At 48.5% G+C, this 22,980-nt stretch overlaps 1 protein-coding gene across 1 annotated transcript in view; it reads right to left on the bottom strand.

Annotated features, from left to right (window-relative positions):
- The window catches only part of LOC144727449 (neuronal PAS domain-containing protein 3-like), a 206,408-nt gene that overhangs the window by 9,867 nt on the left and 173,561 nt on the right, over positions 1-22,980 (bottom strand). The window contains exons 5-7 of the mRNA XM_078606286.1: positions 19,479-19,899; positions 12,474-12,604; positions 6,097-6,326 (exon numbers count right to left, since the gene is read on the bottom strand). Of these exons, the coding sequence (XP_078462412.1) occupies positions 6,097-6,326; positions 12,474-12,604; positions 19,479-19,899 (782 nt within the window). The remainder of the gene's footprint in view (positions 1-6,096; positions 6,327-12,473; positions 12,605-19,478; positions 19,900-22,980) is intronic.

Below are 22,980 nucleotides of genomic sequence, written 5' to 3'. Positions count from 1 at the left end.
CGTGTTCCAATATAGGCAGCTGCCTGTGATATCAACCGGGTTCTCCAGCGCATTGTGTTGATCGACTCCAGCCCCGTCAACCAATAACCGCAAGAACAAACAACAAACCCCATCACATTAAATTTGGTACTGTACTTCATTTGGTTAAATTCCAGCTCTGGGAATTAAAACATTGCCTCCTTCATGCAGAGTGGGACAGGAGGCTCTGCCCTGTGCTGTGTAGACAAACAGGTGTATTTTAATAGATTTCCGAGGTAGCTATATGATATCCGCTTTCCGGGGGCCGTCCGCTAACACACCAAGGGTAGAATTACTCTGCGGGAGAATGTGAATTGATTCTTCATGTCATGACGTGACGGCCGCAGCACAATCGGGATACAATCGGTGGGGGGTCTGAGGGTTTGGGGGACGGGACGGGGGACGGGAATGACATATTTTTGCAAAATTTGGAAAGAAAACATGTGGGTAACAACTAACAAAAAAAATTGCCAAAAAATACTTTTAGTGCAAATAATTCACGAACAAAATAAATAAGTTAAAGAAAAGATGTCAATCTATTGCTACAGATGAACGAGCAGGTGGTCTCCTGCAATTGTGATTGCCTCTGATATCAGGGTTAGCGAGTTCAGGCCCCCTATTATTATTATACCGTGACATTTTCAGCAACGGCGCGCCACACAAAATGGACTGTATTTTAAGCCCCAATGTTCCGTTTCCTTCATTGCATTCGCGAAAGCTCCCACAAGAGTCATTAATAGAGTGCTTATTTATTGGGCTTAATCGTTTAAAATCGAAAAATGTAAGAGGAACGAGCAGAGAAATAAAGAGCCAACCCACAGCGGAGTGCTGTTGATGAAATGTGGGTCCCTATCGTTCCCGTGGGAACGCTGTTGGTCTAAGAGGGCTTTCTTAGTGGCCTGATTCCACATTCCATCAGGTTGGGAATAAGACAATCACTCAAGAGGTCGTTTAAAAATACACAACTTGAATGACTGACAAATTTGTTCCTCGATAAAAAGGTTAACGTTCAAAGTTGAAACACCAGTTTCATCAGTAGTGATTACTCTGATATTTTTCATTTTATGTACATATGTAAATATAGCCATAATTGTATCAAAATATATACGTGAAGATATCTGGCTGGAGTGTATGTAGTAATGCACTGTGACGAGTTTGACTGACATTTACAACAATTTCAAACCCTGTCAGTCCACTGCTGGATGAAGGCCTCCACACAATGTAATCAGTCATGAGGTTGTTTTTAAATCAGGACAGGTTCAGATGCCACTGGCCACTGATGATAGCAAGGTCCAGGAATCAAACTCAGATGGCAGGGTTCATGGCCCAGTGCGCTAACCACTACACTACCGCTCCACCACAATACTGTACGAATAAAGTTGCTGATTTTAGGGTCACTGCAACAGCATTAGCCATGAGCAGTAAGCAAACCACTGGCTAGTGACATGGGTCATTACGTCACATCGTAATGACTGTCCATGCGACTGAGCACACCCTGGGCTCTCTAAGCAGTGCCAGCTACCATCTCATCCATCAAACCAAGCGGCGTCCTATGGGTAAAGCATTGGTCAGTTGAAAGTCAATGCAAATCTACTATTCTCAATGGGATTGGCAGATCAGTGCCAAATAGCATTCACTGACTGCTGGCAAACATGAACGAAAAGCAATCGTTAGCGTAAGGCAGGCGGTCATGTAGGAGAACGGTATCTTTTACGCGGTGGATTGGTGGCGTGGTGGTTAGCGCGACTTCGCCTCAATAGGCTGCCACAGACTCGCTGGCAACGTTTTAATATCTCTGCGCCAATGCCAAGAATGATGCAAGGTTCGTCAAAACCCAGTATTGTGCCAAGTTGGTGACAATGCTCTTGTGGAACGATGTCAGCATTATAACTGGGCGGAGCAGCGGTTAGCAGAGCCGGTGACCTGAGTTTGATTCCCATTCATGGCTGAGATCAGCGACGAGTGATATCTGAACGGGTGTTCGGCGCGTACTTTTACCAACGTTCGCTCGCTAGTGAAGTATGGTCAAACAACCCCAATGACTGGAACGGTGTGAGAAAGCCTTCATTCAGCAGTGGATTAACAGAGGGATACGTATACATGTAATTATATGTTGTGCATAAATGCAGTCGAATATGAGTTTAACTTTTTTTACTATTAACAGCAGATAGCTATTTTATCTTACAACGATTAATCCTATTATCTTAGCTTCTGCGTGTCAGAGAAAATTCAGTGATCTCACGTGGAAGCAAATGCACCCTACTATCCGTGCTTATCCGTGGCAATGAAAGGAGCAATTCGCAAAGATAACACTCAAATCCAGAATCCACCGCAGGTGTCCAGCACATCAGAGCAGATACGAGAAATTTTAATGAATCAACAGATTAAATTAGTTACTCAACTTAAGTAAATTATCTACACTGGGCAAACAAAGACAAAGACAAAGATCCCCCGTATAACCTTAATATAATGTTGGGGCAAGTGCTGTTAGCGAGCATCACCTATGATGGCCGGCACGACACATGAGGGGGTGGGTGGCCATAATCACGCCCAAACACCTTTGTCTCCCTAGTGGCGACGTTGTTACGCACTGCACCAGGTACTCATTTAAGGCTGAGTCAACCTAGTGAAGATAATCGTCACAGATGTTGTCCGTGAGCGGGAATCGAACCCGGGTCGCCAGGTTCGTAGCGCAGCGAGATAACCGCTACACTACCGTTCCCAGACACACACACACACGTGAACACACACACACACACACGTGAACACACACACACACACACACACGTGAACACACACACACACGTGAACACACACACACACACACGTGACAACACACAACCGCACCTGCTTTGGGTAATCAGTAAAGCAAGCCATGGACTCCACTGCACAATGAAACAGGCCTGGCCGTGTTCCACTCACTGCGGCGCAGGTCACTTACTGTAGTGGGGCGTGGCATAAAAACATTTAATAATCCCATAGCACATGCTCCTCCAGGCAAGGGCACAGCCCCACGTGACACCGAGGAAACGCAGACGATTCCGCAATCACTGTGTGCACCTGTGCGCAGAGTCGCAGGCTTCTGAGGTTACACTCGAGCAGCAGATAAAGTTTGGCTCAGAGGGATTTATTCACACCTGGGAATCTGGTGAGAACCAGGAAACCTATGAATGCACGGATGCATTTGTTAAGCTCAACAACAAAAGATAAAACATGTACCTAGGTTGCTCTATGGGCTATCCTCTGCCAACCTCTCCCCTCTCAACCTCACTCTACTCCCCTCCACACAAGAGTTGCCACCTGTCCTGGTTTTCCTAGGATCATCCTCTACTTGAGGTAGCTTTCCTGGAAAAATGTGTGAGTCTTCCCAGAGCACTGTAAGTCCAGGTTTGTGTCAGTTCCAACAAAATCATTCACCACTCAAGGTAATGGCATATAAGTGGAGTTCTCCCATCTTCTGAAATTGCGAGATATTTCTTCTCACCATCATATGTCCTGGTTTTTTGTACCTCAGAGGTGGCAACCCCAATCCACCCACTCTGTCCCAGGCAACCTTTGCTCATCGGGAGGTAGCTTATTCTCCTCTGCTGTCCTCAGTCTGGGACTCCCTTCCCCCAGCCATCTGCTGATAACTCCCCAGCCCTGTTAAAGGCTCGGCTCAAGGCCCTCCTTTTTCCTCTTCCTATTGTAGTGACATGGAATGGGTCACTATGGCGCGTAGCGCTGGTTGCGGGCAGCCCTGTCTGCCAGCGGGTCACGTGATGAGCCGGAGAAAGAGATGTGGTGCAAAGGTGATAGACGGGGCACGTGAGGTAAAGCTCGGAAACCTTCTAGTAGGTTCTAGAAAGGGGGCGTGGCCGAGGGCGGAGCGAGGCCACTCTGGGTGGATTCAAGGAGTGGAACCGCCGTGCTGCTGGAGTCTTCGTCACCGTCTTCACCTCCTCGGCGTTGTTGATCAGGCAGCCTGTTAGCTGTCACTCCCTGTACCTGTGGAGGCTATAATAAATAGAGTGCCTCCTACTATTAGTGTCTCTGAGTGACTCACTACACTATGACTGACTGCCTCTCTCTATAAGATGAAAAAATGTCCACGTTTTCTCTTCAGCACATTGAGATGCGGTCACAGTTCGCTGAATTTAATTTGTAAACTGTAATTGACTTGCAGGGTGAACAATAGAAAGAGCAAAGCTACCCAATGACCTCAGCAGCGAAAATCTTCATCACAAACACTCACAATAAATAAACATGTTATTTAATTTAAAAAATAACAATGATTTCAATCTCTTCCTCATTCCACTATTGGATGAAGGCCTCCCCATGCAGTGACCTCACCACTCTGGTCAGCGTGGGTTGGATGAAGAGGTGGCGCATCTGACCGATTCAGCTATAATTTGACACTGATGCTGGCCGTGGCCTGGAAATTGAACTTGGGTCGCTGGGTTCATGGCACAGTACAAGAGCCACTCCACCCTACAATCTCATTTTCCACCGCTACGTTTACCCTCCGCTTTATATTTGACGGTGCTCCGTATTTTCCTCCTTTGAATTCAAATTGGCGAGGATGGGAGTGATGTCGCGCTCAGTGTGAGCGCCCCTTGAAGCGTAAGCAGCTGCTGTCCAACAGGCGGTCAGACTGCTGCAGAAAAACCGGCGCCGCTCAAGAACCACCGGTGGCTTTCGGAGTGGTGGTGCGTTCAAGTTTCAAGTCACAAGTTGATTTTGTTGTACGTGTTGAACTTCTTTCGCACCGTACGTAGCCAACTATGCTAATCGGACGGTGCGGTGGGGGAAACGACAACAGATGCAACACAAGAAGCAGTTCTAAAGAAATGAGTTTTCTATCGAGATTATTTAAAAGCATATAGTGGCTTCCTAATATTGGAAGGAAGAGCGTTCCAGACGGCCGCAGAAGCGCATCTGAAAAGCGCCGCACCGTGCAGTGACCACCATCTTTGTTCAACCGGCTGGATGAGATCTCAAGAGGCCAGGATGAGTCCGATTTGTAGGAGAGGCTTCGGATCACCAAAGTGGCAAAAACCGCAAAAGCAAACCACAACGAAGCCAAGCGACGGACGAAACGCCATCGTTTGCTGTCATGCGATGGTCCGCGGCTGGCCGTCCACCAAGGCGTGGGTACAGCCAATTCATTCATTTCCCTGCGCGACGGCCTTGGAACTCAGTGGGGGTGTGCTTATTCAATTAAGTAGCGCTGTTCACATGGAGGGAGGGCATCGCGGGAGGTGGAGTAAGGGAGGGGACATCGCCGAGAAAGGATGTTGCGTACACGTAGGTTGCTTGGAAACCTGTTGTATAACGATGGCTCTTTTGCGCAACTCTCGCGGGCGACGCGCCTTAGTGGCAGAGAACAGTTAAATTGCCCGCGATGAGACGAGTGCTCGTCGCCGTCATTAAGCTGTCTCACTTTGGACAAAGGCAGCTGTGCCCACTGCACCCTTGTTCTCTAGCCTACGCTCGGCCACAACTGTGCACATTGTTGTTATTAATAGAACAAAACCGATTTCTTGGAACGGTCCACCTCTCCCCTACTTGTACGAGACGAGGCTCACTCTGTCCTTACTCGTGTCCCACGCACATTGTTTGAAGCTCCTGGTCTTTAGAGTCGGCGCATTGTGCTAATGATGACATTCACTGTTGAGATTCCCCACCCAGGCTCCAGTAGACTCCACGGTTGGTTTAATCATGACATTCTGAGAAGTTCTCTTGAGCATTTCTGGATTGTTTTGATTGTTAGGGGACAGTTAGAAACATAGAAATTAAATGTCGTAACCCTTTAAGAGGGATATTTTTTTTAAGACTGTGTTTGTTAGGCCCACATCAAACAAGCCTTAATAAATCATCATTATTGGCTCCGACTGGTATTGAATAATATTGATAAACCACCACCACTCACCCCAGCTCCCCCACTCTCACCCATGAACCACCACCACACACCCCAGCTCCCCCACTCTCACCCACGCACCACCACCACTCACCCCAGCTCCCCCACTCTCACCATCGCACCACCGATCCCCAATTCCCCCGCTCACACCCACCCACCCACGCACCAGCAGCACTGACCTGCTCTCGCAGTAGGAGACGCGCAGCTCGAGGTTGAGCTTGGTGACGAACATGTGGCAGTCGATGCGCACCTCGCTGAGCGTGGGAGGCGGCAGCGCATGCGCCACGGCCACCAGGCCCAGCAAGGGGTGCTCGACGGGCGGTGACGGGCACGGGGACGCGGGGGAAGCTGGCGCCTGCCCGCCGCCACTGCTGCTGCGTCGCCGCAGCCGGGCGGCCAGGTGGATGACCTGCGCGCACGTGCGTGTGTGTGTGTGCGTAAGCGTGTGTGTGTGTGCACACGTGTGTGTGTGTGTGCACACGTGTGTGTGTGTGTGCGTAAGCGCGTGTGTGTGTGTGCGCACGTGCGTGTGTGTGTGTGCGTAAGCGCGTGTGTGTGTGCGTAAGCGCGTGTGTGTGTGTGCGTAAGCGCGTGTGTGTGTGTGCGTAAGTGCGTGTGGGCACACGTGTGTGTGTGTGTGTAAGCGCGTGTGTGTGTGTGCGTAAGCGCGCGTGTGTGTGCGTGTGAAAAGAACGGTAGTGTCGCGGTTAGCGTGCTCGAGTTCGATTCCCGCGTATGGCCACCAACACCAGCGACGATTATCTGAAGAGGCCCTGGGCCTCCCCTAGGTCGACTCAGCCTCAAATGAGTACCTGGTGCGGTGTGTAAAGATTGCCACCTGGGAGACAAAGGTGGCTGGACATGGTGCTGACCATCCACCCTTCATTGGTGCTCGCTAACAGCACTTGCCCCAAGAGTCTGTGAAGGCTCGACGGGAAATCTCTGTCTCTTGTGTGTGCGTACACGTGTGCCCGTGTGTTGGGTGAGACAGATGTGGGCTGGGTGGCCGGTTGGTTGATCGTGGGCAGATTCGGATACCTCGTGCACAAATGGGAAAATTAAAAACTCCCCAGTGTGCGATTGTGGTCCTCTAGAACAGACCTACAACATAAAATGGACGCAATGGCCCCGATCCACAAATACGAAGGAGACATCACAGCGATACAGAACTCCGCTGCTCCTTATCTCGCTCGACCACCTGAATGTGAAATCGTAGTTGTTGCACTGCATCCACATCAGCCGTACGAAAGAATAAGACGAAGACCCCGCCGGTACTCGACTAACTGTGGCATTCCCCTGTATGCCGCTGTGTGGGCCGAGGCGGGGCGGGCGAGAGAGGGGGATTTAAGAAACTCGCCACCATTGCGTCAACTAGTAGCACTGGGAGATGGAGTCAAACTGACCACTGGATGGCAAGCCGCAGTGTGCTCGTCGACAATGACACTGCGGGCAGCAAACGTCCTCCTTACCCTCACTTTCATGTTTAATACTTTTCATTTTTTGTCCAGAAGGGGGCGCCAGTAATACTTCCACGTACACCGGTCTTCAGAACCCCCCCATCCCCACCATGATCGGCATCCTCCTTGTTCACCGACTATTTTTTCGAAGCGGCTCTTTCCATCGGATACAATCGCGGGAGGTATTCCCACCAAGGAGCTCCACACCCGCACGTACGTATCGCCGCGACCTCGGTGGATGCCTGCCATCCGCTTGCCGTTCGCCGGTTCTCGGAACTTTGCTCATGGAAATATATCTCATGATGAGAACATTTATTTATAAACTGGAGGAATCCGATGAGCTATAAAGCTATTTTCCATAGATGTCCAGTTGGGCCGGATAAGAACGTCAGAACAACAAACAGTACAAAAATACGATGGCAGTGCAAAGTCAAAAGGTAAACAAATCACCCAAATACTCTCTTATTTATGTTTATTATTTTTCATTATTTTCTTTGAACCTATCTACGTGACTTTGCCGAAATACCCAATAATATGAAATCCTGCAGTCACGAACGCTTTAAGTCAAGAAATCACCCAAACACAAATACAACTAAACCATCTCCATCCTACCAGATAAAGGTATTCACTTTTTTTTCAAAAGCGACCGAGCCACAAATGATAGCTCAACAAAATGCCTCATTATTTGAACATTTATACCAGCAACATAATTGAAATAGTATAAACGCGTGTTTCGGATAGCATGCATGATACGTCTGATATAAGGGATTGAAAAATATATATATAACTGTTAAGGTAAATGTGAAATAAATAACAACTATACCAACAGCACCAGGAATAGCGTGTCCTTTGGTGATATTAATTTGCTGCTGCTGCTGCATACTGCGGTGCCGTACTTGTCACTAACAATGCGGCAAGTGAAGCATTAAAGTAATGAAGAATAGCCAAGAATAATACATAAAAATGGCATCATGAATATAAAAAACAAAAATTTTGTGCAACAAAAAACAATATTGCTTGATATTAATTTGTTACTCGTAATTATGCAGTCGCTTTGCCGTGTACGAAATGGAATAAATGCATTTATAATACGAGTCGTTGTATCTGGGAAAGAAAATAAAGTGTGGATCTGCAGACATTTCTAGAACATCACTTTCTTAAAATCTGTTGACTACCTCTTCTTACGTGCACGGGACGACGATGCGCTCCAGACTGGCCGCATTTGTAAACACGAGGTCAACTAGATTTGAAGCTTTCGTGACTGCAAGGATTCATACTCTTAGGGTTTTTCGGTAAAGTCACGTAGGTACAAAAATAAAATAAATAATATAAATAATAATAATAGAAATAAAATAATAAATCATTTTATTTTTTACCTACGTGACTTTATCGAAAAAACCTAAGAGTACGAGGTCAACTATGGCAGGAGTTGAGTCTCTCCATGGGACAAGCACTGTTGACTTCTCCATAAAGTGGTACGTATTTTGTCAACCCCGGAGGGATGATGGGCTGAGTAAACCCCCTCAGCCAGGATTTGGAACTCACAAACTTTGGCTCGCGAGACCCTCACCCTACATTGTTTAGTGATTCGTGTATGGATTTGAATATCCTACATTTGTTTTAATTATATTTTATTTTCTCTGGATTGTGTTGTGTCAGACGTTGTAAAGCACACGACATTTCCGATGCTGCACACACGTTACATAGCTATAATTATATAAACACACTAACTTATTTTGTGGACTACAAATGGAAATAACAATTCGGGGCTGCAATTGTAGTGGTTTCAAAACACAGGCTGCATTAATTTTACTCACCACCACTAGCATCATCATCATCATTTTAAAACGCATTGTTTCAAACGTGAATTAAACATCAACGAGTTGTCAGCTAATGTTCTGACATAGCGGCAATGTGGTGCATGATTACGTTCAAGCTATCTGAGCAACAACGTATGCCTATGTAAACAAATGATATATATGCATCCTACTGTAATGCTATATAGGTAAAGGTGCAGCCCTTGCAATTGCTTGCTCATGCCACCACTGGTGCAAGGACCCCCACCAACGGAGGCCCAAGAGAGCCCCAGCTAGAGGGCATTGTTGGACCAGTCTTCCTCACTTATCATACATCTTGGATAAGTTGAAAGCACCGACGCTTGACCCCACCACATCCAAACCTGTCCATTGACCTATGGGTGGTACTGATTTGCCGACTGACTCCCGGCGATTTAATTAATCGTCGCAATTCGATTCAACACTTAATCATTTTCTTAACCCTGCGGTGAACGGTAACGCCTCCAGGGAATGCAACGGGCCGCTTAAACCCAATTGCTATACAACATAGGGCAATCGCGATGCACCAAAGACGCGATCGCGATCCAACCCGCGTATCGCGATCTTGAGCAATCAATAACAATCAACAAATCGATGCTTCATTCCAACCCCGCGAGCAAACTACTCTCTCTCTCTCTCCCAGGCGGCGCGCACGGGGCGAGGTGAACGCCGCGTGAGGTCACGTGCACCGCCGACGGCAGCTCGCAAACGCCTCTCGGCGCACGACGGAGACGCCGCAAAAGGGACGATCTCCAAACGCCAGTGCCGGATGATCCTAGTAGCACAAGTAGCTGCATATGCTACGGGCCCCGCACTTTCAAGGGCCCCGCGCTAAATGCTTTCAGGCTATCAATTCCGGTTCAGTGATTCTGCACTTGCTCTATGACTATAGTACTACACTGCCTTCAACTTTGATGCACGACTGGGTGTCTAAGGTTAGCGATTTGTCGTATTATCTGGCTGTATAGCAAACGAAAAATACAATTACTTTACTATGCAAGAAAAAGAATACGTGTTTAAATATTTACGTTTTTTTTATTTAGGGCCCCTTAAAAATATGCTACAGGCCCCGCACTAGCTTAGTCAGGCACTGCCAAACACCCGAGGAAGTAATAAGGGCGTGTCACACGTGCAAACACAGAGCGTGGCCAATAAGCGAGAGAGAGAGGGGAGCGGTGCACAGATTGGCCGAGGGCCGAGGTTTCATCTCTGCAGATTACGCTTATGCACGGCGCCTGCCTTGAAGGCCCATTTGCCGTAAAGGCACCACCACCACATTGCGATGCCACTTTTAACCTGGCAAAACAATGAAAAAGGCCCGGTCATGGTGAAGCCGAGAGCCACACAAAAGTTATACTCAGGGCTTGATTCTCAGCGAACATATTTCGAAATACCTGTCCATGCGATGGATGTGGCGTGCTGAAATTATCCCCGGAACAGCACTCTGCACTCTGCCAGCTGAAATTAAGCACCGGTTATATGAATGGACCCAGCTGCTACAAATGTGTTTGAAAATGAAGCGACGTGAAACTGCTGCAGGTTGGCCGCTTTGTTTGAATATTTGGCTGGAACGACTGCATTTGGGTGCCTCCCAATGGGCCGATGTGCTTTGCATGTCTCCTCCGACTGCTCTCAGGATCCCAGTGTGGATGTCGGCAAGGTCACGGTGACATCGCGGACGACGTCGCCATCGCTTCCTTCCATCTGCCAGATATCTCTCCGCGATTGCACAGCCAAGGCCTGCCTGGCGCGGTCTGCCCTCACAAGCGGAGGTCACGTGGCTGAGGGGTCAGAGCACTGAGCTGGCACTGCTGAGATCCTGGATTGGAACCCAGGTTATCTAGTGAAGCGAGCTTATGATCTCAGCAAAGTCAGCAATAATTGTACGACGTGACCCATCGTATCAAAAACATTTTTTTCACTGAATGTGGCTAATGTTCCAGCTCCACTTTGGTTTGATTGACAGTGCGATTGAAACTCTTCGACGGGCATATAATCTGCGTGACCCTAGTGTGGATAAAGAGGCCTCAGAATTATAATATGTATTTATACTGGAGGAATCCGATGAACGACAAAGCTCTTTTTCACAGACGAGCGGCAGGCCTACTAACGTGATCTCAAGTAGTTCATCTTCTGTGGCCGTTCTCCGACACAAGGTGGTGCAAGGCTCTGTTCTGTTGTGGACGGAACGTTTCTTGAGTCTAATGACGTGACACCGATTCCACAAATGGTCCACGGATGTGATCTCTTTATTAACGGTCTGTTCTCATAGTATGTCATCATCACGTCTCCGTGCCTTTCCCCCCGTTCGTCAGTGACCTCTGTGTGCCACTCCAATGCCTGTCTCAGTAACCTACTCTCATCCACCCATCACAACCTCCTCTTATCGTTAACACATGTAACACTGTTTTACCACATTATATTACAACGTTCCAAGTTGCTTACCCTGCCCTCCCATGAAATCCCAATCATCCTACTCGTGCTCCTGCATTCAAGGAAGGAAGATGATTTTCTGGTTGCTGAGGTAAAGTCCAACGACCTGATCCGTACAGTAACACATAGATTGCTCTTTCCTCACACACCTGTCTCGAAAAAAAATGATCTCTTCGCTCTCCCGAGTGGTATATGTAGTCCATCAAAACCCGAGCCTGCAGATGCAATACATCTCTTGATTTATTTATCACCCCCCCCCCGCCCGCCTACCCCCGCCCGGTGAGGCGCACATTCTCACTTCCTACTGACACCCTGCGATAAAGGTAAACACATCGGGTTCCTTTGAGTTGCCAGATTAAAACAAACAAACAAACAACAAAATGGCACCCGTCCTTTCAGGGTCACGTAAAGGAGACGCTCTGAACCGTTGCTCGCTCTCTCGCTCGCTCGCCGACTCATCAACCTGAGCAGAAATTAAAAAAAACTCTGGGAAAAAGTCGCGCGAGTCGCGACCAATAACAAACCTCGAGTCACCGATCGCGGCCAATCGATCGACGGCAAAAAAGAAATCGGCATCCTTAGCGGTGGGCACGCGGCACAAGCGTCCGCCACTCAGCGCTCTGCTCGCCTCTCCGTGCGAGCACAACAACGTGGGATTGCCCCCACCCCTCCACCCCCGCGGTAATAGAAGTAATTTCATTGCCAATAACGGATTGCATTTTAGGTCTGACGGGTGAGATTAAAAGACACAAGTGTCAAGTCAGCAGAAGGGAAAAAAATAAATACAAAACAATTCGGCCGCGCGGCGCCACGCCGTGTCTCGGCCCTGACCTTGTAGCCGGAGGATTTGATGTGCACGCCTCGTTTGGTGAGCGTGGATTTCATTCGGATGAAGAAGGATCGCTCCAGGACGCAATCGGAGGCGGAGGCGGCGGCAAGGGACGACGGCGAGGCCGGAGAATCTGCGAAGAGGTTGGGGGGCGGAGAGAGGGTGGGGGGTAGGGGGGTCGAGATAAGAGTGCGGACGTCACAAGTGCTGGGACGTGCGTGGAGACGGAGCGGGAGGGAGAGGGAGGGAGCGAGATGGAGGGCTTCCCCTTGTCTTGATTCTCCAAATGCCGGCGCCCGCCGTTTTGAAAACGGAACCGAAAGCGAAAGAGAATAAGCACTTGAAATAAATCACATCAAGGGTTTTTTTGTTGTTGTTGCTGCCACTGTTCTGGGCTACGTACTTTTCATCCGGGTGAAATAGACATTCGAGTAATAATAATAACGCGGTGTAGCACGAGCTGGCTGTGTGCGCTTCGCTCCTCGGCTGTGCTGTATGCACGCATTTGTGTGCGCATCGCAACACCATTCTTGTACCGTTTACATGCCTCTGACCAAATTATGGAAGCTCAACAGTATTGGGCCTGGATGATGCTTGAATGTACGTGTGTACGTCCAACTTCTTTTGCACCGTACGTAGCCAATCGTGCTAATCTGTGGTGCGGAGGGAAGAACAAACTAGACGCAAAAAAAATCAGTTGTAAAGAAATTAGTTTTCTATATAGATTTAAAAGTGCATCGCTCCAGTGGCTTCCTGAATGGGTGACCACCCTGAACAAGCAGCTTGGCTGTGGAGCCACGTGATGGGCAGTCGAGCGCCGTGCAGCAAACTACATCATTGTGCTTCTTCACTTCCAAGTCTACGCTCTCAGCCTTCATCAAGCTGCACACATCGGCGTGGTGGAGTGAGATCAAACAACTCCCAAAACCCACGGGGTGTAGAGGAGGCCCCTCAATCAGCAGTGGATTGACAGTCGGCTGCTCGTGTACGTTGTTTTCATCTTAAATCATATACTAAAGACGGAAGGAAAGCAAATGGATATTCTACAAAGAGAAAGATAAAAACAAAGAATCTCATTTGTACGCAAAATTATGTTGCCGTGATTCACAAATTTCTTTGTAGTCGGTTTCAATCATTATATTGTTCGAGGGTAAATGTATGCGTGCATGTGTGAATGTTACCTTGATCGTAATTTTCCGTAGTGTCACTTATCCACAAGTCGGTTACACTGATATAAAATGTAGGGCTTTTATCTTCCAAACAATTACATCAGCAGATCTCCAATTTACATGCTTTGTAAACACGCAGATTAAATCATGCATGCTATGGGAATTCACTGGGTAAAGCATTAAAATTTTACAACCGCCCTGAAAAGTTTTAGATAAAACTTCTTTAAAAAGAGGGCAGACGCTGTATGCGGTGCGATAGCGATGAGATAAAAAAAACCCAACCCAAAGACAATTAAAGAACCCTTCCGTAGCACATTAATATGCATAGAATTTCCAATAGCAGTTGGGGTGGGGGGGGGAACGGCTTGGGTTGATAATCTATTAATTAAACGTGTATAATGCTGATCTATATGCACGACCAACCTTTGAACGCCACCGCCTGTGTGGACACTTACCCAGCCAATTAGAGTGGCCCACATTCCATTCTTTCGGAGCTCTCCGGCCTCTCGCCTTCGCGTTATTAAAGATGCTCATGACGGTGAAACTGAATTTTTTTCCGAGCACATTCTCCCAATTGTGGCAAAGGGCAGAAGCTGCACCCTCGCACGGCCTACGCGGACGCAGCGCGCGAGCTGCCGCGTTGCGCGCGTGCCCGTGTTCACGTCTGGCGCACTCTGTAGGTCGACTCGGCCTTAAGTGAGTACCTGGCGCGGTGTGTTAAACAACAACAACATCAGCAGTGGAGAAATAAAGGCGGCCGAGCGTGGTGCTGGCCACCCACCCTCTCGCGCGCCATTGCCAGCTTTCATAGGTGCTCGCTAACAGCACTTGCACCGAGAGTCCGTTAAAGTCTATACGGGGGATCTTTGCCTTTGTGTTGAGGGTTGCCACTTCCGAGGTTACAAGTAACCGGGGTCTAATCATGGGAAGTGTAGCTCGCAATACCTGAAGTGGGGAGCGCTCCATGTAAATGCATTGCCTTGAATGGTGTCACAATTTTACTATTGCATCATCACTGCCAAAACACCCCTCGGATATGTGGGAAGAGTTGCCGATTTTGCCAGGACAGCAGCTAACCCAAGAAAAGAGCTCCCTTGTTGTTGCGCTCTGAAGAAGGGCCATTGCCCGGAACGTCACCTGTGAATATATTGTTCCTTTTAAGGCCACAGTGTTCGCGACGAATGTATGTGTTGTTGTTGTTGCTGCTGTTATGTGTGTTCGTGCACCACTGCCAACGCAGCAGCAGCAACATCAGCATCACCAAGCAATGTGTTTTCCTCAAACAGAAGACGATCCTGAGAAAATCAGGACAGGTGGCAACTCCAGTGAGTGAATGTGTGTGCGTGTTTCATGTGTGCGCGCAAAGGTATATGTGGGTGTTTTTTTTGTTTCCCCGGGATATTTTCCCAAGAGCCGTGCAAACTTTATCTGATGGCTGGGCCAAATGCATTACCGAACGGAGTGCTTAAAATAGCCGGGAAACACACCGAGGAATAGCAGAGACAATTACGGAAAGTCAATAAAAAACTCGGGCCTCAAACAGGTTGTGCTGGCTCATCAGATAGAGCAAGGCCGTGCATCCCAATAGCCGATGAAGTCTGGAGAAGGAGGCAATACCTTACTCTTAGTTTTTTCGGTAAAGTCATGTAGGTAAAAAAAATGAAATTAAAAATAATAAAAATAAAATAATAAAAATCACGACGTTTCGGAGGCAACACAAGTCTCCGTCATCAGGTGGGACCGTCACAGCCAGATTTGCTGTATCAAGTGAGGCAAGTGAGGCTTGATACAGCAAATCTGGCTGTGACGGTCCCACCTGATGACAAAGACTTGTGTTGCCTCCGAAACGTCGTGATTTTTTATTATTTTATTTTTATTAATTTTAATTTCATTTTTTTACCTACGTGACTTTACCGAAAAAACTAAGGGTATGAATCCTTGCAGTCACGAAAACTTCAAATCTAGAATTAGGCAATACCTTCCCTTGCAACTCCTCGGCAACGTCACGTGACTGCTGAGACTGGAGGTGCCCTTGTTTTTACCCGACATGCCTTGGCGCGATACGGCATTGGCAGTGGAGCAAGTTGGACAAACAGCCAAATGTCAACAAATGTGTCAATAACCCTCACCCTGAAATAGAGAATGTCTATACGTGATGAGACGTTTCAGCCAAAAGCCCTCCTTCCAAGTCAATTTCTATCCATGCTCTTTGTTTCTGTTGCGCAGAAAGGGCCACTGCCACAGAAGATCACCTATTGTATTTTTTTTACGGGAGTTACTAACAGATATTTGTACTTGGTTTTGTTAACATTTGATACAGAACGTTGACACAGGCAGTGTTGAAAGGGGGTGGGGGGGAGAGAATATATGCAAAACAAATCATTCATCGCGGGGTTTACAACCTAATTTGTTGTAAGAAGAAATAACGGGTTGAGAAATGTTCATTTATTCACCACAGTGAAATGTGTGTTGTGTCATACATTGTAGATTTCCTCGGGCAGGAGAAATATAATGGCAATTCAGCAATGCATGGACACACACGGGACTCAAATACACACACACAACTACATATTCTGGAAGAAGAAAAAAGAAGCTGTAAATAAATAGCAAACGTCTATATTATTTGCCAAAAAAATATATTTTCCAAAGCCATGCAAAATATTCCTTGTGAAAAAATGTATCGTGTTTCTCCATACACCGTAATAGTTTTTTTGTGGTTGTCCCAATTTTAAATATCTGTTTCAGACACACTGTACATACTGGACATATACTATTTTACTTTACCGGGGGTCTTAAATTTCTAATATATCGCTTCCATCATTTCGGTGGCGGTCTGCTCGGGCTAATAGCAAATGGATTTCACCATGTCAAATTGTGGTTATTAAACATACACCGGGAGAGCAAGCAGGGTAGCTCACTTAATCTCTCAGTGGTCAGCTTAGGTTTGACTCTTGCACGCTCCACATTCTCTCCCTCCGGCTCGCGACCGTTAAAACCTCCGCACAGCTTCCTTGCACATCCAACCGCTGTCCGTGGCTTTAGTGAATGTAACAATTTCAAGGTTGTTAAGAAATAATCCCGAACGTTGAGCGGCACACACACACAAAAAAAAAAATCCGTCGTTCCTATCACAAATAATAATTGCTGTCCAAAAACATTACTCGCAAATTTCCCTCCCTGACAGTCTATCGGCCTCTGGGGGACCAGAGGGTTTATCATGTTTTATGTTTATTTTCAATAACGGGACGCCAAGGATAAAATGCAGTGATGCATGGCTCGCAGATCTTACAGACGTGTCAACCTGCATTATTTCACTAAGCGCGAAGAGCACTTTTTTTCTTCCTGCCTTTCGGTTAATTCCCCGTGCCCCCACCCCCCCGTAGGATGCAGAACCACGACCGTGGCGTCCTCAACATAAAACCTCAACGGTTCACAGCGCCGCCGCTGCCACCGGCGGTAAGTCGTCGGTCAGGCGGGTGGGGGCGGTGCCTCTCCTGAAAAACCGAAACAAAATAACCGCAAACCAAAACAATCAGCTCCGACACTCGCAATAACGAACCGGCAGTGTAAACAGCGGCAACATTCGTCACGCGAACCAATGTTCTCACCCCCCCCCACCCGCCCACTTTCGCCCGTGGCTTCCGTTGAATCACGGTGGCTAATCTGCAGAAATCGGCCGCACGGAGTAAAATTTATAACATTTCACGTAACAAAGCTGTAGGGTTAAGCATTGCCAGCTGCTCTCCAGAAAAAAGGACCCGAGGTTAATTGGCTCCTTGGAGACAAATGGCGCGTCGCACTAAAAGGAAGGCACGATCGTGTCCAGGTGTGTGCGTGAGCGAGCGGGGTTCCGCACACTGGCGGAGAGGAGCTCATTCGCTGCCGTTCTGTAACAGGACCGTAGGGGAGAACGCGGCCTGTAAGCGATGAGGCGGTGTGATGCTTGCCGTGTGACGCTTGCAGTGCTCATGAAACCTAACAGCGAACATCATTCCCCGCAGTTGCTTTGCGCCGGCAGAGCGTACGTCCGCTGCCTGCCTTGCAGCGTGGCGCGCGGTTGGATATTGCAACGATGTAATAATACAAAATACATTCCAGTCATTCTCAATCCACAGGTGGATGAAGTTATCCCACCTGTTTAGTCATTGGTCATGCAGTTCTTGGGTTGTACTTATTTGCTGCTCAACAATGCGTGAGCGAAGGCACAAGGATGCCCAAGAGCTCCTGTATAATAAAAGTGGGAGATATTTTCAGGGTGTCCCATTAATAAATACACAGCCCTTTTGTGAAACCACTGCTGGAAGAAGACCTCCCCCATGCCATGCAGATCATGGCGGGGGTGCAGTTTGACCATACTTCACCACGCTGGTCAGTGCGGGTTGCTGAAGTGGGAGGGAGGGCACAAACTGGTTCTCATGTCACCGGATACCGATGCTAGCCGTGGTCGGGAATGGAACTTGGGTTGGGGTTGAAGCAAGCTTAACTGTCCTGCCACCGCTCCAGCCAGGGATATTGTATAAGCAGTGGCTTAATAGTGTAGCTCTGTCCTGTGGTCACATAACCTTCAGTGTCGTGCGTGACCTTGCTTATAACCCAGACGTACAGATTTGCTATCTGTTTGACATTTATTTTATGGAGAGACACATTTCACCGGATCCATTAGAATAGGCAGGATAGGTCAAAAACTGGGTTGAGCTAACAAGACGCATTGGGGCCCACACCCGGGAGAAAGTAGTAGCCGGTGAATTAATAATTAAAACGAAAGCACGAGGCAAATGATGCTAAATGTAAAGGGCATGGTGGATTGATGCATTACTAATGATCTGGCTACTCAGACAGGCACACCGCAGACGCGAACCAATTTAATACAGTACAATGCAGTTTGCTTTTACGGAGCATCTAATTGCAACTGAATCTTAGGACGTTGGTTAAAACAATGGGACGTGTGCATCAAGGGTAAAAAAAAGAAGCAGGCATATGCATACATTTTTTTAAGCGAAAAAAAGAGTTAGTAATAGGCACAGGAAGAGAACGAGGTCTTGAACCTGGACTTGCACAGGGGCAGGGAGTCAACATCACCGATGGCAGGTGAAAGGGAATGCATACTAAAGGATTCTAAGCTGCCTTGAAATAAAATTCTAAATTCCACCAATGGATAATGGGCTCCCCACACCATGTCGGTCGTGAGGTATTTTTGTTCGTATTGTACTCCACATTACCGGTCAGTGCGGGTTGGTGAACAGGGGTGAGAGGGCAGGACCGGTTCGAATTTCGCTCACCACCGATCCGCCACAAGTGAAGAGGAGTAACTAAACCAGTGTTGGGCAAATTCGTGAAGCCTCGCAAACAGCTGCCCAACCTGTGATTGAGAGGTGATGTTTACTCTTCTCGATAACCGTGAACTCAGGGGGTGGGGGGGTGGGGGGAGAGGTGGGGGGGAGAGGTGGGGGGGGAGAGGTGGGGGGGGGTGAGGTGGGGGGGGGGAGAGGTGTGGGGGAGAGGTGGGAGGGGAGAGATGGGGGAGAGGTGGGGGGAGAGGTGGTGGGGGAGAGGTGGGGGGAGAGGTGGGGGGGGGAGAGGTGGGGGGGGAGAGGTGGGGGGGAGAGGTGGCGGGGGGAGAGGTGGCGGATGGAGAGGTGGGGGAGAGGTGGCGGGGGAGAGGTGGCGGGAGAGAGGTGGGGGGGGGAGAGGTGGGGGGGGGAGAGGTGGGGGGAGAGGTGGGGGGGAGAGGTGGGGGGAAAGGTGGGGGGGGGAGGTGGTGGGGGGAGAGGTGGGGGGGAGAGGTGGGGGGAAAGAGGTGGGGGGGGGGGAGATAACCCACCATTGGCCGCCACCTACCAAGCTTGCCTGTGTCGGGAGTTTCCGGCGGAGACGGCGGCGGAGAATCGACGAGGCTCGCGTCGTCGCCGCAGTCGTCGTCGCCGCAGTCGTCATCGTCGTCTTCCTCCTCCACCTCCTCCTCCTCTGCCGAGTCGGCCTTGACCCTCTCCCTTACCGAGCGGCGGTGGCGGCTCCCGGGGCGGCCCCTCGTCGCCCTCCTCCTCCTCCTCCGGCCTCCTCTTCTCCCGGCGGTGGCGGCCTTCGGGGCCGGGGCCTCCGAGTCGGAGAGCGCGAGGAGGGCCCCGGGCCGGCGGCGCCGCGTCGGGGCCGCGCCGCGGGACGACGCCGCCCCGGGGAGCCGCAGGCCGAGCTGCTCGGCGAGCTCGGCGTGGTCGGCGGGGTGGACATACTCGAACGCGCTGCTCCCCGTCAGTTCCACCTGCGATGAGGAGGAGGAGCGACATTAATGAGGAGCGAAGTGTGTGACGAGCGTTAGTGGATTGGCAGGTCGAGTGTGGTGGGGTCAAGTGCGGGTAGTCACACCACTTACAAGACGTCTGGCCAGCCGGTTAGGGTCGACCAAGTTACTCCCTTAAATTTCGATTTAAAGCTTTCGTGACTGCAGGGATTCATCTTCTTGGTTCTTTCGGTAAAGTCACGTAGAATGGAAATAATAACGCAAGCAGCCGTCCTCAGGTGGAGAACAGGTCTGTCGACAGACAGTGGCCGAAACATCGTGATAATTATTTTATTATCTTTTATTTTTATTATTTTATTATTTCCATTCTACGTGACTTTACCGTGACTTTACCGAAAGAACCAAGAAGAAGTTACTCCCTTGTCGGGTTGCTTCAGAGCTACCTCGAGTAGAGACCAATCTGCCAGCAGTGATGTGAGCAATCATATTCTCAGGTTTTTTCGGTAAAGTCACGTAGGTAAAAACATTAAAATTAATGAAAGTAAAATAAAACAAAACAAAATAAAATTCACGACGTTTCGGAGGCAACACAAGTCTCCGTCATCAGGTGGGACCGTCACAGCCGAATTAGCTGCATCAAGTGAAGCAATGATTCAAGATGTAATCCCTTATAAGCAAGTTGAAGGGAGGTGGAGAGGGGGGGGGGGGAGAGCTTATCAGGCTGTGGTAGCCAATGAATGGAAACGTATCGGGAGGGAGGAGGAGCGGTGATCAAAGACTGCACGCAGTGCTCAACACAATGAATGGAGACGTGTCGGGACGGAGGGCGAGCGGCGATCAAAGACTGCACGCAGTGCTCAACACAATGAATGGAGACGCGCCGGGACGGAGGGCGAGCGGTGATCAAAGACATCATGTAGTGCTCAACACAATGAATGGAAACGTGGCGAGCGGTGATCAAAGAACAATAAAGAGATTACTGTTAAACACTGTGGATGTTAACACTCGGTGAAGTAAATTAAAATAGTGCCTGTCAGATAAGATGGTCCAAAAAGTGTAATTAAGTCTTTTTTGCGTGGTTAATAACATCTTTCCAGTGATTACTGAGTTTGTACCCATCATCACGGTTGAAATTATGTCTGTGTTTGTATATTTGTATGGCTTCGTGTACAAACCTTTGATGGTAGCCCGGAGGTTTGCAGAGAACCTTGGTCTCGGAAAAGACAATTTCATGAGAGCCCGCCGAGTTGTAGCAATGATCGGCAACGGCCGAAGAATCAGTTCTGCCGTGTTTCAGATCTGACTTGTGCTCGCGGACACGATCAGCAACATGACGTTTTGTTTCTCCAATGTAGCAATCACCACAAATGCAACTCAATTTGTAGACTCCAGGATACTGTAAGTCAGGAACGACATCCTTCACAGATGGAATCAGATCACGGATTTTATGCACTGTACTGAATCGGACTTGGATCTTATGTTTGTTTAGAATTTTGGAGATCTTTTTGGTCACGCCTGCTATGTATGGTAACGTGATAGTTTTGGTCAGAGTTTCATGTGGTTGTTTCTGTGTGGTGGGAGAGACAGCTTGGCGGATAGTGCGGTCAGAGTATCCGTTCATCCTGAGGGCCCGATGTACATGTCTTAATTCATCAGTCAGGTGGTGTTGGTCAGAAATGCCATGGGCTCTGTGGTATAGCGTTTTGATGAGAGAATTCTTTTGAGATGGGTGGTGGTGGGAATCCGGTTTCAAGTAGGAATTTGTGTGGGTGGCTTTCCTGTAGACAGAATGTCCCAAGGATCCGTCAAGCCTCCTCTTAAACAGAATATCCAAGAATGGTAGTTTACCGTCTTTCTCCACTTCCATGGTGAATCTGATAGATGGGTGTCTAGAATTGATGTGGTCCAAGAAGTGGTTCAATGCTGGGAGGCCATGTGGCCAGATGACGAAAGTGTCATCCACATATCTCTTCCACAGGGAAGGACGCAGGGTGGATGTCTGGATGGCGTCTGATTCAAACTTTTCCATGAACATGTTGGCTATAACTGGTGACAAGGGGGAGCCCATAGGGGTACCCTCATTCTGTTTGTAGAAGGTGCCATTCCAGGTAAAATAGGTGTTGGTGAGGCAATGCCTAACCAGCGCAGGTACATCAGAATTCAATCCATGTTGGACTAAGTCCTCAATTATTGTTAGGGTGTCCGGTACTGGGACTTTGGTAAACAAAGATACTACATCAAAGCTGACGAGGATGTCATCAGGAGATAGTACCATGTCCTTAACCATAGAGACTAATTGGGTTGAGTTGAGTACTGCCGAAGAGGTCTTGCCTGTGAAGGGGAGCAGAGTATCTGATAGAAAACGGGCTAGTTTGTACGTCGGAGAGTTTATCGTCGACACGATGGGTCGTAGCGGGGTGCCTTCTTTATGGATTTTGGGAAGACCATAGAGTCTGGGAGGTCTTGCCGCCGATGGTTTTAGAGAGGGACGTTTGCTTGGTTCGATTAGGGAAGTCGAACTCGTGATGATACTGTTGGTTTTTGTCGTTAGGCTTTTAGTATACTCTGCTCCCCTTCACAGGCAAGACCTCTTCGGCAGTACTCAACTCAACCCAATTAGTCTCTATGGTTAAGGACATGGTACTATCTCCTGATGACATCCTCGTCAGCTTTGATGTAGTATCTTTGTTTACCAAAGTCCCAGTACCAGACACCCTAACAATAATTGAGGACTTAGTCCAACATGGATTGAATTCTGATGTACCTGCGCTGGTTAGGCATTGCCTCACCAACACCTATTTTACCTGGAATGGCACCTTCTACAAACAGAATGAGGGTACCCCTATGGGCTCCCCCTTGTCACCAGTTATAGCCAACATGTTCATGGAAAAGTTTGAATCAGACGCCATCCAGACATCCACCCTGCGTCCTTCCCTGTGGAAGAGATATGTGGATGACACTTTCGTCATCTGGCCACATGGCCTCCCAGCATTGAACCACTTCTTGGACCACATCAATTCTAGACACCCATCTATCAGATTCACCATGGAAGTGGAGAAAGACGGTAAACTACCATTCTTGGATATTCTGTTTAAGAGGAGG

The sequence above is a fragment of the Lampetra planeri genome, chromosome 25 (assembly GCF_965212315.1).
Source record: "Lampetra planeri chromosome 25, kcLamPlan1.2.h2, whole genome shotgun sequence".
NCBI classification, from domain to species: domain Eukaryota; kingdom Metazoa; phylum Chordata; class Hyperoartia; order Petromyzontiformes; family Petromyzontidae; genus Lampetra; species Lampetra planeri.
The sequence above is the reverse complement of the archived record's forward strand: the minus strand, read 5'-3'. Positions and strand labels throughout refer to the sequence as shown.